Below are 13,349 nucleotides of genomic sequence, written 5' to 3'. Positions count from 1 at the left end.
ACGTTGTTGAAATCCCCTCCAAAGACCACCTGCCGACTCGAAAATAAGAAAGGTTTGATCTTCATGAAGAGACACTTGCGGTCCCACTTGGACTGGGGACCGTAGATGTTAATGAGCCGAAGCTCCTGTCCCCCAATGGAGACATCTAGGATCAAGCATCTCCCCATTTCTAACTCGATCAATCGTCTGCATTCAACCGCTGCGGTCTTAAAAAGGACCGCCACCCCGCTATACGGCTCGGCCGCAAGAGACCAGTAGGAGGGCCCGTGCCCGCCTTGCTTTATGCATGGTTGATAGGTCGGTCAACCTGGTCTCCTGCAAAAACAAAATGTCGGCGTCAAGTTGGCCGAGAAAATGAAAGGCCGTGTACCTTGCCACATCTGACTTTATGCTGGCAACATTAATGGTTGCCAGCGTCAATGGGGTGGGTGCCGCCATGATGATTGATTGAATTAGCCTTTTTCTTCCCACCCCCAACAGTTTCACCCTCTTCCTCTGACAATGATGAGTTTTTAGTGCGCTTAAGACAAACAGACTCATCCATTCTCTCCTTACATACACTCTGGCCCTTGTCTGGTGGTCCTGAGTTAGTCCCCCCCCCCCAGAAGACTTTGTATTTGCCCCCTGAGAAGAAGACCCAGCGACCTCCTGAGCCCCAACGTTGTCCGCAACCTCCGGCCCCGGGTCCCCATCGCCCCCCTCTGGAGGGGAGTCCTGGAGGGCCCGGAACCGGTTAGAGAGATTCACCAGAGGGGGGGCGGCTGGACCTTCCAATGGCACCTGTACCAGGCCTACGGAGTCAGAGGGGTCGCACTCCAAGGAGGAGGCTCGAGGCCCAGACCCCCTCTTATCCCTAGTTGTTTTCCTGTTACCCTTTTTCTTTTGCTGTGACCACTCCCCATCTCCCTCATCCAGACTGTCACCGGATGAAGGTTCCTGGGCAGACATGGCGTCCTTTTGCTCCTCCCTTTCAAGTCTCTTGACTTCCTCGTTCAATTCGCCGTCTTTAGGATCCTCAGCTGCAAGTGAAGCACCCGGGTCAGAGTTTAGGGTCATTACTCCCTGCCCCCTGTTCCCATGGCGCTGCTCCTGCCGCCTGATATTGGATGGCGGCAGCCTGCTCCTCACCGGTTCCCTGCCTCCTCTGCCTCTACTGGTCCCTTCACCGGCGAGATTAGTCCCGGCTTTCGCCTGTCCCGCACTCGCCGCTTTCAGGACCGCATTGGCAAAGGAACGCGGACAGCGACTGAACGGGTGACCGAGGTCACCACACAAGTTACACCTAATCCTGCCACAAGTAGCAGCAAGATGGCCGAGGTCCCCACACAGTGCGCATTTCTGGGTGGTACACTGCGCACTGAAGTGTGTGGGGCTGCCGCACCTGTGACAGACCTTAGGCTGCCCCCGGTAGAAAATCAAGATCCTGTCCCTCCCCAAAAATGTTGAGGAAGGGATATGGGTAACGGTGTTTCCTGAAACCTTAAATTTCACCATGAAGGTCCAGGCTCCTGACCAGATACCATGCTCATCGAGGGTCTTCTCGGGAATACCGACGATGTCGCCGTATCGTCCAACCCAGGTGGAGATGTCTACACAGGAAAGTGACTCGTTACTGGTCAAAACGGTCACCTTCCTGACCGAGTTCTGGTGGGATATTGCTACAGTGTGGAAACCCTGCCATTTGGGGCGACCCCGAGCCAGCTCATGGCGAGACCAGAAAAGCTCAAGGCCCTCCGGTCTCAGGAAGCTGACATCGAAGTAGGAGGTCCCATAGGGATGGATCAAGGCGAAGATGTCATATTCCACGAAGCCCATCCCCAGCAGGAGCTCAGCAACCTTTGACCGATCAGGACAGGCATCCTTGCTTACCCACTGGAGACGGGCCACGTTCCTACGGTTACTCCTCTGCCCCGGTGTCGGCAGAGACCAGACAGTCTCTGCCCCTCTATCTCGGAAGGCGGAAAGACCGTGTCTCTCTATCCAGAAAGACAGATCAACCTCCCTCCCCTCTACATTGATAGAACTCTCCCCTTTCCTCAGGGTGTCCAGGAAGCACTGTTGCAAGTCACCATCCTCAGGGTCACCAGACAAGGGCGCACTACTACCCCCAGCAGTGACAGCTCCTGAATAGCTTGGGGCTGAAGCCCCCGCCACTGCTGGGGGGGCAGCGGGACCACTACCTGCTTCCCCTCCACCAACACCAGTAATGCTCACCTCATTCACTCCACCACTACTCCCATCATTTGCAACTTCACTACTCCCATCATTCACTCCACCACTACTCCCACCATTCATTCCACCACTACTCCCATCATTCACTCCACCACTACTCCCATCATTCACTCCACCACTACTCCCATCATTCCCCTTACCACTGCCACCACTTCCCGTCACTTTTTTACAGTATTGTCACCACCATTTGTCCCAGTGTTCTCTGCACCTGCCACAGTCACATCCATTCCTTCCTCACTTGTGTCTGCTAGCTTCTCTGCACTCACACCTGCTGGACCGGGGGAGGGGTGCAGCACCACACCCGTTTTCCCTTGATTGGTGCTGACTCTCTGTTGTGTCTTTGGAGCGCCTTGCCCCCCCACTGCAGCAGTTTGTACTTTATTATTTTGGGCCCGCTGCTTGTTGGGGGGCGCCGCCTGCCCTGCACCCACAGACTTCGGGGTCCTGGTGTCACATTTGGGTGCTGGAGCACTCTGTCCTCCCGTCGCAGCAGGGCGCCCAGTGTTCCCTGCAGATGATGTTTCCTGTTTTTTTTTCCTTTTTGGACACGCTGCTCCCCTATTGCAGCCGCGTGTCTCTTCTCTGTTGAGGCGCACTGCGCCCCTGTCACAACAGTGCGCCCCCTTTTCGCCGCACCATGTTTCTCGGACCTGCCCCCCACAGCCCCGGCGTCGGCCGGCTCAGCCGTAGTGAGCAGGGATGGAGTCTGCCCACAACGTCCCCCTTTCGCAACGGCGTGGACATCCCCCCCGCCCCCCTCAGCCCCGGTGATAACCGGCTTAGCCGCAGAGGGCAGGGAGGGAAACTCCTCGCGGTCTCCTATGTCCGGCGCCATGAGTACCACCACAGCCTCGCCCCCTGCACTGTTCCCCGCACAGACGGCAGCACCGCCGGACGTCCTCCTCCTCTCCCCACCTTGCCTATGCCCCGGACCCACTGCAGAGCCCGTGCCTTTAGGTTTGGTGGGGTTTACACAGGAGGTGGTAGGTGTAACATCATCCATCAGTACATATCTGTAACTCACCACCTCCCGTGCGGTCTCCTTCGTCGTCTTCTTCCTCTTCTTTGTTTCCTCTGCTGGCTCGTCCTCACCAAAGGAGAAGCGGTCCAGGTTCACTGGAGACTCCAGCTCTCTGATCTCCTGTAGCAGACCGCCCTCCTCCTCTTCCTCCGCTGACACTCCAGCCTGTGCTGTCGGAGTCCTCTGCCGTGCCGGGAGGCCGCTTCCCTGTTGTCGGCTCTGCGGCTCACTCTCCCGGCTGGTTCCAGCTTGTAGGACTCCAGTCACAGCCACGTCGTCGTCCTCCTCCTCGTCGCTTAGGACGCCGGCTGGCGGTTCTCCTGAGGTATTTAACCCCTTCATTTCTGAGAACTGCCACTGGTTCTTAAACCTCTCCAGGAAGGGACCTGCACTTTTCTCAATCCCCTCCCGGAGGAGCACTAACCGTGCCACCTCATCTCTGAGGGCCCCGAACCCCCGGGAGGCCACGGGCCTCTCCCCGCCAGAGGCCCGGGCGCCCAGGATCCGAGCCTCCCGCAGCTTCTCCTTCAGCCCGGCCAGCGCTCCGCCGGCGTCCTCGTACTCACGTAGCATGGCGACCACTCGGGAGAAGGCACCCGTGGACTCGCCGGAGCTCCTCTCCCCCCAGGATGCTCCCGGGCCCTCCCCCCCGGGGCCCGGGGCGCCCCTGTCTCCCTCTCTGGGCAGACGACGAGCCGCCCCAGGGCCGGAGCAGGTGGGCATGCTTCCTCCCACCCGTCCCGACCTCCCCAGTCCCTCCCGGGCCAGCCGCCGCCGCCGCTCTCCGTCCCCCGCCGGCACAGACCGGGGAACAGAAGCCCGGGAAGCCATGCCGGCCTCCCAGGAAGCCTGCCCCTCCCCGGGGAGAAGAGAGGCAGACCCCGGGTTCCCCGCCGGAAGCGCTGGAGCCCACAAGACAGGCGCTGCTCCCAGCAGGGTGCGACCAACCGCGGGCACCTATCCTCCAGTCACCTCCAGAGCTGCAGTCACTATTCTGCTGTTACGTATCCTCCAGTCACCGCCAGAGCTGCACTCACTATTCGGCTGTTACGTATCCTCCAGTCACCTCCAGAGCTGCAGTCACTATTCTGCTGTTACATATTACCCTCCAGTCACCTCCAGAGCTGCACTCACTATTCGGCTGTTACGTATCCTCCAGTCACCGCCAGAGCTGCACTCACTATTTGGCTGTTACGTATCCTCCAGTCACCTCCAGAACTGCGGTCACTATTCTGCTGTTACATATTACCCTCCAGTCACCTCCAGAGCTGCGGTCACATCATGCCTGTCCCCCAGTGACTGTACCGCAGGGGTGGAGCTGTGAGCATTTCCCCTTGGTGGCCGGAGCAGCCTTCGTGGCCCCCTGCAGTGAAGGTGGGGGGTCCGATGTGACAGGCTGGTGGGGCGATGATCCGGGCACAGGGGAGGGACCACTACTCCAGTTATAGACCCCAGCCCCCTCCACACCTCTGCTTGCTGTCAGTAGGAGGGACCGTGGAGGCTTGTCCTGCTCTGCATCTTCTCACAGCTGTGGATTTGTTACAGTGTGTCAGTGCAGCAGTGTAGGTGGCCACTTACCCAGGCCGGGCGGGGAGTCTGGGCATGGAGGAAGGGGCTTCTCGGTGGCCGTCTGGTTGGGGTCCGGCCTGGCGCTGCCAGGGAGGGTCTCGGCGGTGTAGCTGTGCGCGGTCCCGTTGGGCCGGGTGAAGTTGTAGTAGGGGTGAAGCCGCGACGCGTTCCTGACACTGAAGCGAGTGAAGAAGTCCAAGCGCTGAGCGTAGACATCGAAGTACAGGATCATGATGATGACGAAGTGCACGAGGCAGAGGAGCAGCACCGCCTTACACACCCGCTCCAGAGTGACGGCCAGCAGCAGCCTGCTCATCTTCCATCAGCCCCGCGGGCGGAGCACGGTGCTGGGGAGGAGAGCAGAGAGTGAGGAGCACAGCGCGCCCAGGTTATACCGGCATTATATACAGGGCACGCCCAGGTTATACCGACATTATATACAGGGCACGCCCAGGTTATACCGGCATCATCTACAGGAGACGCCCAGGTTATACCGGCATCATCTACAGGGCACACCCAGGTTATACCGGCATCATCTACAGGGCACGCCCAGGTTATACCGACATTATATACAGGGCACGCCCAGGTTATACCGGCATCACATACAGGGCACGCCCAGGTTATACCGACATTATATACAGGGCACGCCCAGGTTATACCGGCATCATCTACAGGGCACGCCCAGGTTATACCGGCATCATCTACAGGGCACGCCCAGGTTATACCGGCATCATCTACTGGAGACGCCCAGGTTATACCGGCATTATCTACTGGAGATGCCCAGGTTATACCGGCATCATCTACAGTGCACGCCCAGGTTATACCGGCATCATCTAGAGGGCACGCCCAGGTTATACCGGCATCATCTACTGGGTATGCCCAGGTTATACCGACATTATATACAGGGCACGCCCAGGTTATACCGGCATCACCTACAGGGCACGCCCAGGTTATACCGCCATCATCTACTGGGTATGCCCAGGTTATACCAGCATCATCTACTGGGTATGCCCAGGTTATACCGGCATCATCTACAGGGCATGCCCAGGTTATACCGACATTATATACAGGGCACGCCCAGGTTATACCGGCATCACCAACAGGGCACGCCCAGGTTATACCGCCATCATCTACTGGGTATGCCCAGGTTATACCGACATTATATACAGGGCACGCCCAGGTTATACTGGCATCATCTACTAGGTATGCCCAGGTTATACCGACATTATATACAGGGCACGCCCAGGTTATACCGGTATCATCTACAGCGCATGCCCAGGTTATACCGGCATCATCTACAGGGCATGCCCAGGTTATACCGGCATTATACACAGGAGATACCCAGGTTATACAGGCTGTACATGAATAATTATATACAGTATACAGGAAAGTATTCAGACCCCTTTACATTTTTCACTCTTTGTTCCATTGCAGCCATTTGGTAAATTTTATAAAGTTCATCTTTTTCTCATTAATGTACACTCTGCCCCCATCTTGTCTGACAAAAAAACAGAAATGTAGAAATTTTTGCAAGTTTATTAAAAAAGAAAAACAAATATCAGACGTTCATAAGTCATCAGCCCCTTTGCTCAGTATTGAGTAGAAGCCCCTTTTCAGCTCGTACAGCCATGAGTCTTCTTGGGAATGATGCCACAAGTTTTCCCCCCTGGATTTGGGGATCCTCGGCCATTCTTCCTTGCAGATCCTCTCCAGTTCCCTCAGGTTGGATGGTGAACGTTGGTGGACGCCATTTTCAGGTCTCTCCAGAAATGCTCCATTGGGTTTAGGTCAGGGCTCTGGCTGGGCCGGTCAGGAATGGTCACAGAGTGGTTTTGTTATTTTAGCTGTGTGCTTAGGGTCATTGTCTTGTTGGAAGGTGAACCTTCGGCCAAGTCTGAGGTCCAGAGCCTCTGGAAGAGGTTTTCATCCAGGATATCTCTGTACTTGGCTGCATTCATGTTTCCTTCAATGACAACCAGTCGTCCTGTCCCTGCAGCTGAAGAACACCCCCATAGTATGATGCTGCCACCACCATGCTTCACTGTTGGGATTGTATTGGGCAGTGATGAGCAGTGTCTGGTTTTCTCCACACATACCACTTATAATTATCAGCATAAAGGTCTATCTTCGTCTCATCAGACCAGAGAATCTTATTTCTCATAGTCTGGGAGTCCTTCATGTGTTTTTTAGCAAACTCTATGCGGCTTTCATATGTCTTGCAGTGAAGAGAAGCTTCAGTCTGGCCACTCTGCCATAAAGGCCTGACTGGTGGAGGCTGCAGTGATAGGTGACGTTGTGGAACTTTCTCCCATCTCCCTACTGCATCTCTGGAGCTCAGCTACAGTGATCTTGGGGTTCTTCTTTACCTCTCTCACCAAGGCTCTTCTCCCACGATTGCTCAGTTGGCTGGATGGCCAGGTCTAGGAAGACTTCTGGTGGTCCCAAACGTCTTCCATTTAAGGGTTATGGGGCCACTGTGCTCTTAGGAACCTTGAGTGCTGCAGAAATTCTGTTGTAACCTTGGCCAGATCTGTGTCTTGCCACAATTCTATCTCTGAGCTCCTTGGCCAGTTCCTTTGACCTCATGATTCTCCTTTGGTCTGGCATGCACTGTGAGCTGTGAGGTCTTATATAGACAGGTGTGCGCCTTTCCAAATCAAGTCCTATCAGTTTAATTACACACAGCTGGACTCCAATGAAGGAGCAGAACCATCTCAAGGAGGATCACAAGGAAATGGACAGCATGGGACTTATATATGAGTTTCCTAGCAAAGGGTCGGAAGACTTGTGACCATGGGATATTTCAGATTTTCTTTTTTATTAAATTTGCAAAAATGTCTACATTTCTGTTTTTTTCAGTGAAGATGGGGGGCAGAGTGTACATTAATGAGGAGAAAATGAGCTTTATAGAATTTACCAAATGGCTGCAAATCAGACAATGTGAAATGTAAAGGGGTCTGAATACTTTCCGTACCCACTGTAGTACCATACACAGTCAAGCGCATGTATGAGAGTGACGGACGAGGGAGACTCCATTTTGGATTTATGAATTCAGCCCCATAGATTATCCAGGATCTCCCTCTGCTCCTGAAGTGGCCCCCACCCTTGGGATAAGTACAAAATTCCCAAAAGAACAGAACTTTCGCCAAATGGCCAGAGAATTAGAAGCCACGTGTTAATGGAGGCAACAAGGAGCAGAGCGGAGACCCCCTGCTGTATTTTGGGCAAGTCTGCCTACTTCAAGGGAAAACTCCAGACACTTTAGCACCGACATCTAGAGATGAATTATGAGAGCACAGTGCATCTCAGGGTTAAGTCCAAAGTATCACCAGAACCCTGGGAGCCTCCTGCATGCACCCCAGTGTCTCATTTCTCTAGCGGTCCCGGATGCCGAGCTACAGAGACCAGCTCTTCAGAACCACTGAGCCGACCAGAGTTTGGACTCTCCGTGTTGGTCCAGCCCCAATGAACCCATTGAAACGTCAGTCGTCCCGTTAGGACCTCCTGCTAGGAAGCTATGACCCATCCTAGATATTGGAAATTATTGCAGCTACGAGGTCGAGGACGGAGAATTTAGTCCAACCAAGAGGGGCAATGGCAAATATGGGAGGGGGCGAGCTATGGGTTATAAGCTAGCTACACAACTTTAGCCTTTGTCTTTGTTCTGCCATGGAAGCCGTGTCACGTCACGTGTGGAGATGGACCAGAAACTAAGAACGAGCCTGTGGATATGAGAGCTTACCTCCATCCACAAGTGATAAGACACGGTAATGTGACACATACAGCTAACTGCTATCCCCAACCTGTACCCTCCCTTTATCCGTACCTCTGGCTGTAATCTCTGCATATTTCTCTGTATATATTTGTAGTATCTAGTGTTCCTTTCGGCAAATAAAATATCAATTAATTTTGGGCTGTTCTTTTATCTCGAAAACCAATTTCCCACGTCCGTGAGTCCGGCTAGTACTTATACACTACCTGGGGTTGGTTTCTGACCCAATACAAGCTTGATAACGGACCGGGCTTATATCAAACGAGGAATTGGTGGCAGCATACCATCCTGGTGTTATTGGGGGATCCTGGCAGTGACGGACCGGAGATATATATATTCCTGGTCTGGGACTGGTGATATACAGTATATACCACCCTAACTGCAGAGTGCCCCGATAACCAGTACGTAACAGCGCAGCCTCTCCGGTGACTACTTATCCTAGGTGAAGATCTCTGACTGTCCTGAGGTTAAGGGGGGGCGCAAGAGAGCTGTGATTGTGTAAGATTCGTCACAGATTGGTGACGGCGGGGTGATATCCATATCCCCAGGCTCCTACTTTGTGTGTTTTCCCTTACAGAGAGGAATCTACATAATACCATACACAGTCAGGTGTGTGTATGAGAGCAGTCTAGATAATACCGTATACAGTAAGGTGTAGTATGAGGAGATGAGTCTACATAATACCATATACAGTCAGATGTGTGTGTATGAGGAGAGGAGTCTATATAATACCGTATACAGTCAGGTGTGTGTATGAGGAGAGAAGACTATATAATACCGTATTCAGTTAGATGTGTGTATGAGGAGAGGAGTCTATATAATACCGTATACAGTCAGATGTGTGTATGAGGAGAGGAGTCTATATAATACCGTATACAGTCAGGTGTGTGTATGAGGAGAGGAGTCTATATAATACCGTATACAGTCAGGTGTGTGTATGAGGAGAGAAGACTATATAATACCGTATACAGTCAGATGTGTGTATGAGGAGAGGAGTCTACATAATACCGTATACAGTCAGGTGTGTGTATGAGGAGAGGGGTCTATATAATACCGTATACAGTCAGGTGTGTGTATGAGGAGATGAGTCTATATAATACCGTATACAGTCAGGTGTGTGTATGAGGAGAGGGGTCTATATAATACCGTATACAGTCAGGTGTGTGTATGAGGAGAGGAGTCTATATAATACCGTATACAGTCAGGTGTGTGTATGAGGAGAGGAGTCTACATAATACCGTATACAGTCAGGTGTGTGTATGAGGAGAGGGGTCTATATAATACCGTATACAGTCAGGTGTGTGTATGAGGAGAGGGGTCTATATAATACCGTATACAGTCAGGTGTGTGTATGAGGAGATGAGTCTATATAATACCGTATACAGTCAGGTGTGTGTATGAGGAGAGGAGTCTATATAATACCGTATACAGTCAGGTGTGTGTATGAGGAGAGGAGTCTATATAATACCGTATACAGTCAGGTGTGTGTATGAGGAGAGGGGTCTATATAATACCGTATACAGTCAGATGTGTGTATGAGGAGAGGAGTCTATATAATACCGTATACAGTCAGATGTGTGTATGAGGAGAGGGGTCTATATAATACCGTATACAGTCAGGTGTGTGTATGAGGAGAGGAGTCTATATAATACCGTATACAGTCAGGTGTGTGTATGAGGAGAGGGGTCTATATAATACCGTATACAGTCAGGTGTGTGTATGAGGAGAGGAGTCTATATAATACCGTATACAGTCAGGTGTGTGTATGAGGAGATGAGTCTATATAATACCGTATACAGTCAGGTGTGTGTATGAGGAGAGGGGTCTATATAATACCGTATACAGTCAGATGTGTGTATGAGGAGAGGGGTCTATATAATACCGTATACAGTCAGATGTGTGTATGAGGAGAGGGGTCTATATAATACCGTATACAGTCAGGTGTGAGTATGAGGAGAGGGGTCTATATAATACCGTATACAGTCAGGTGTGTGTATGAGGAGAGGGGTCTATATAATACCGTATACAGTCAGGTGTGTGTATGAGGAGAGGAGTCTATATAATACCGTATACAGTCAGGTGTGTGTATGAGGAGAGGGGTCTATATAATACCGTATACAGTCAGGTGTGTGTATGAGGAGAGGAGTCTATATAATACCGTATACAGTCAGATGTGTGTATGAGGAGAGGGGTCTATATAATACCGTATACAGTCAGGTGTGTGTATGAGGAGAGGAGTCTATATAATACCGTATACAGTCAGGTGTGTGTATGAGGAGAGGGGTCTATATAATACCGTATACAGTCAGGTGTGTGTATGAGGAGATGAGTCTATATAATACCGTATACAGTCAGGTGTGTGTATGAGGAGAGGGGTCTATATAATACCGTATACAGTCAGGTGTGTGTATGAGGAGAGGAGTCTATATAATACCGTATACAGTCAGGTGTGTGTATGAGGAGAGGAGTCTATATAATACCGTATACAGTCAGGTGTGTGTATGAGGAGAGGAGTCTATATAATACCGTATACAGTCAGGTGTGTGTATGAGGAGAGGGGTCTATATAATACCGTATACAGTCAGGTGTGTGTATGAGGAGATGAGTCTATATAATACCGTATACAGTCAGGTGTGTGTATGAGGAGAGGGGTCTATATAATACCGTATACAGTCAGGTGTGTGTATGAGGAGAGGAGTCTATATAATACCGTATACAGTCAGGTGTGTGTATGAGGAGAGGGGTCTATATAATACCGTATACAGTCAGGTGTGTGTATGAGGAGAGGGGTCTATATAATACCGTATACAGTCAGGTGTGAGTATGAGGAGAGGGGTCTATATAATACCGTATACAGTCAGGTGTGTGTATGAGGAGAGGGGTCTATATAATACCGTATACAGTCAGGTGTGTGTATGAGGAGAGGAGTCTATATAATACCGTATACAGTCAGGTGTGTGTATGAGGAGAGGGGTCTATATAATACCGTATACAGTCAGGTGTGTGTATGAGGAGAGGAGTCTATATAATACCGTATACAGTCAGATGTGTGTATGAGGAGAGGGGTCTATATAATACCGTATACAGTCAGGTGTGTGTATGAGGAGAGGAGTCTATATAATACCGTATACAGTCAGGTGTGTGTATGAGGAGAGGGGTCTATATAATACCGTATACAGTCAGGTGTGTGTATGAGGAGAGGAGTCTATATAATACCGTATACAGTCAGGTGTGTGTATGAGGAGAGGGGTCTATATAATACCGTATACAGTCAGGTGTGTGTATGAGGAGAGGAGTCTATATAATACCGTATACAGTCAGGTGTGTGTATGAGGAGATGAGTCTATATAATACCGTATACAGTCAGGTGTGTGTATGAGGAGAGGGGTCTATATAATACCGTATACAGTCAGGTGTGTGTATGAGGAGAGGAGTCTATATAATACCGTATACAGTCAGGTGTGTGTATGAGGAGATGAGTCTATATAATACCGTATACAGTCAGGTGTGTGTATGAGGAGAGGGGTCTATATAATACCGTATACAGTCAGGTGTGTGTATGAGGAGAGGAGTCTATATAATACCGTATACAGTCAGGTGTGTGTATGAGGAGAGGAGTCTATATAATACCGTATACAGTCAGGTGTGTGTATGAGGAGAGGAGTCTATATAATACCGTATACAGTCAGGTGTGTGTATGAGGAGAGGGGTCTATATAATACCGTATACAGTCAGGTGTGTGTATGAGGAGATGAGTCTATATAATACCGTATACAGTCAGGTGTGTGTATGAGGAGAGGGGTCTATATAATACCGTATACAGTCAGGTGTGTGTATGAGGAGAGGGGTCTATATAATACCGTATACAGTCAGGTGTGTGTATGAGGAGAGGAGTCTATATAATACCGTATACAGTCAGGTGTGTGTATGAGGAGAGGGGTCTATATAATACCGTATACAGTCAGGTGTGTGTATGAGGAGATGAGTCTATATAATACCGTATACAGTCAGGTGTGTGTATGAGGAGATGAGTCTATATAATACCGTATACAGTCAGGTGTGTGTATGAGAGGGGTCTATATAATACCGAATACAGTCAGGTGTGTGTATGAGGAGAGGAGTCTATATAATACCGTATACAGTCAGGTGTGTGTATGAGGAGAGGAGTCTATATAATACCGTATACAGTCAGGTGTGTGTATGAGGAGAGGAGTCTATATAATACCGTATACAGTCAGGTGTGTGTATGAGAGGGGTCTATATAATACCGTATACAGTCAGGTGTGTGTATGAGAGGAGTCTATATAATACCGTATACAGTCAGTAAATGCAGGGGGTCGGGGGGTCTCGGTGCAGACAGGAGGGGGGGTCTCGATACAGACAGGGGGGGGGTCTCGATACAGACGGGGGGGGGGGTCTCGGTACAGACGGGGGGGGGGGGGGTCTCGGTACAGACGGGGGGGGGGGGGGGGGGGTCTCGGCACTCACCGTCTCCCGGTTGCTCACCCTCGGTGGCCGTCACCTCGTCTTCCCGGCTCCGGGCTCCCTCTCTCCGGCCCGGCTCTGGCCGCTCCCCCGGCCCGGGCTCCTCATCTCTCCGGCCGATGCTTTGTGTCTCGCCGCAGTCCGGTCACCGCGAGCCCGAAATCCCCCGAATCCCCCAGCATCAACTACGGAAGCCGAGGAGGAGAGAACAAGACCCCCGCCTCCGCCCGCCCCTCCCGTGTGCACCGGGGCCCTGACAACACACGGAGC

General features: G+C 51.3%; 1 protein-coding gene across 4 annotated transcripts in view; it reads right to left on the bottom strand.

Annotated features, from left to right (window-relative positions):
- The window catches only part of B4GALT2 (beta-1,4-galactosyltransferase 2), a 78,449-nt gene extending 65,168 nt beyond the window's left edge, over nt 1-13,281 (bottom strand). For all 4 annotated transcript variants that reach the window (XR_013218669.1, XR_013218668.1, XR_013218667.1 and 1 more), the window contains exons 1-2: nt 13,083-13,281; nt 4,832-5,169 (exon numbers count right to left, since the gene is read on the bottom strand). Coding sequence is in view for 1 of the 4 variants with exons in the window: in XM_077278333.1 (XP_077134448.1) it covers nt 4,832-5,138 (307 nt within the window). In the remaining 3 variants the exon portion in view is untranslated. The remainder of the gene's footprint in view (nt 1-4,831; nt 5,170-13,082) is intronic.
- Nucleotides 13,282-13,349: the final 68 nt, after the last annotated feature.

Source organism: Ranitomeya variabilis, chromosome 8 (genome assembly GCF_051348905.1).
Source record: "Ranitomeya variabilis isolate aRanVar5 chromosome 8, aRanVar5.hap1, whole genome shotgun sequence".
NCBI classification, from domain to species: Eukaryota; Metazoa; Chordata; class Amphibia; order Anura; family Dendrobatidae; genus Ranitomeya; species Ranitomeya variabilis.
Note: the sequence above shows the minus strand (reverse complement) of the source record. Positions and strands in the feature narration are given on the sequence as shown.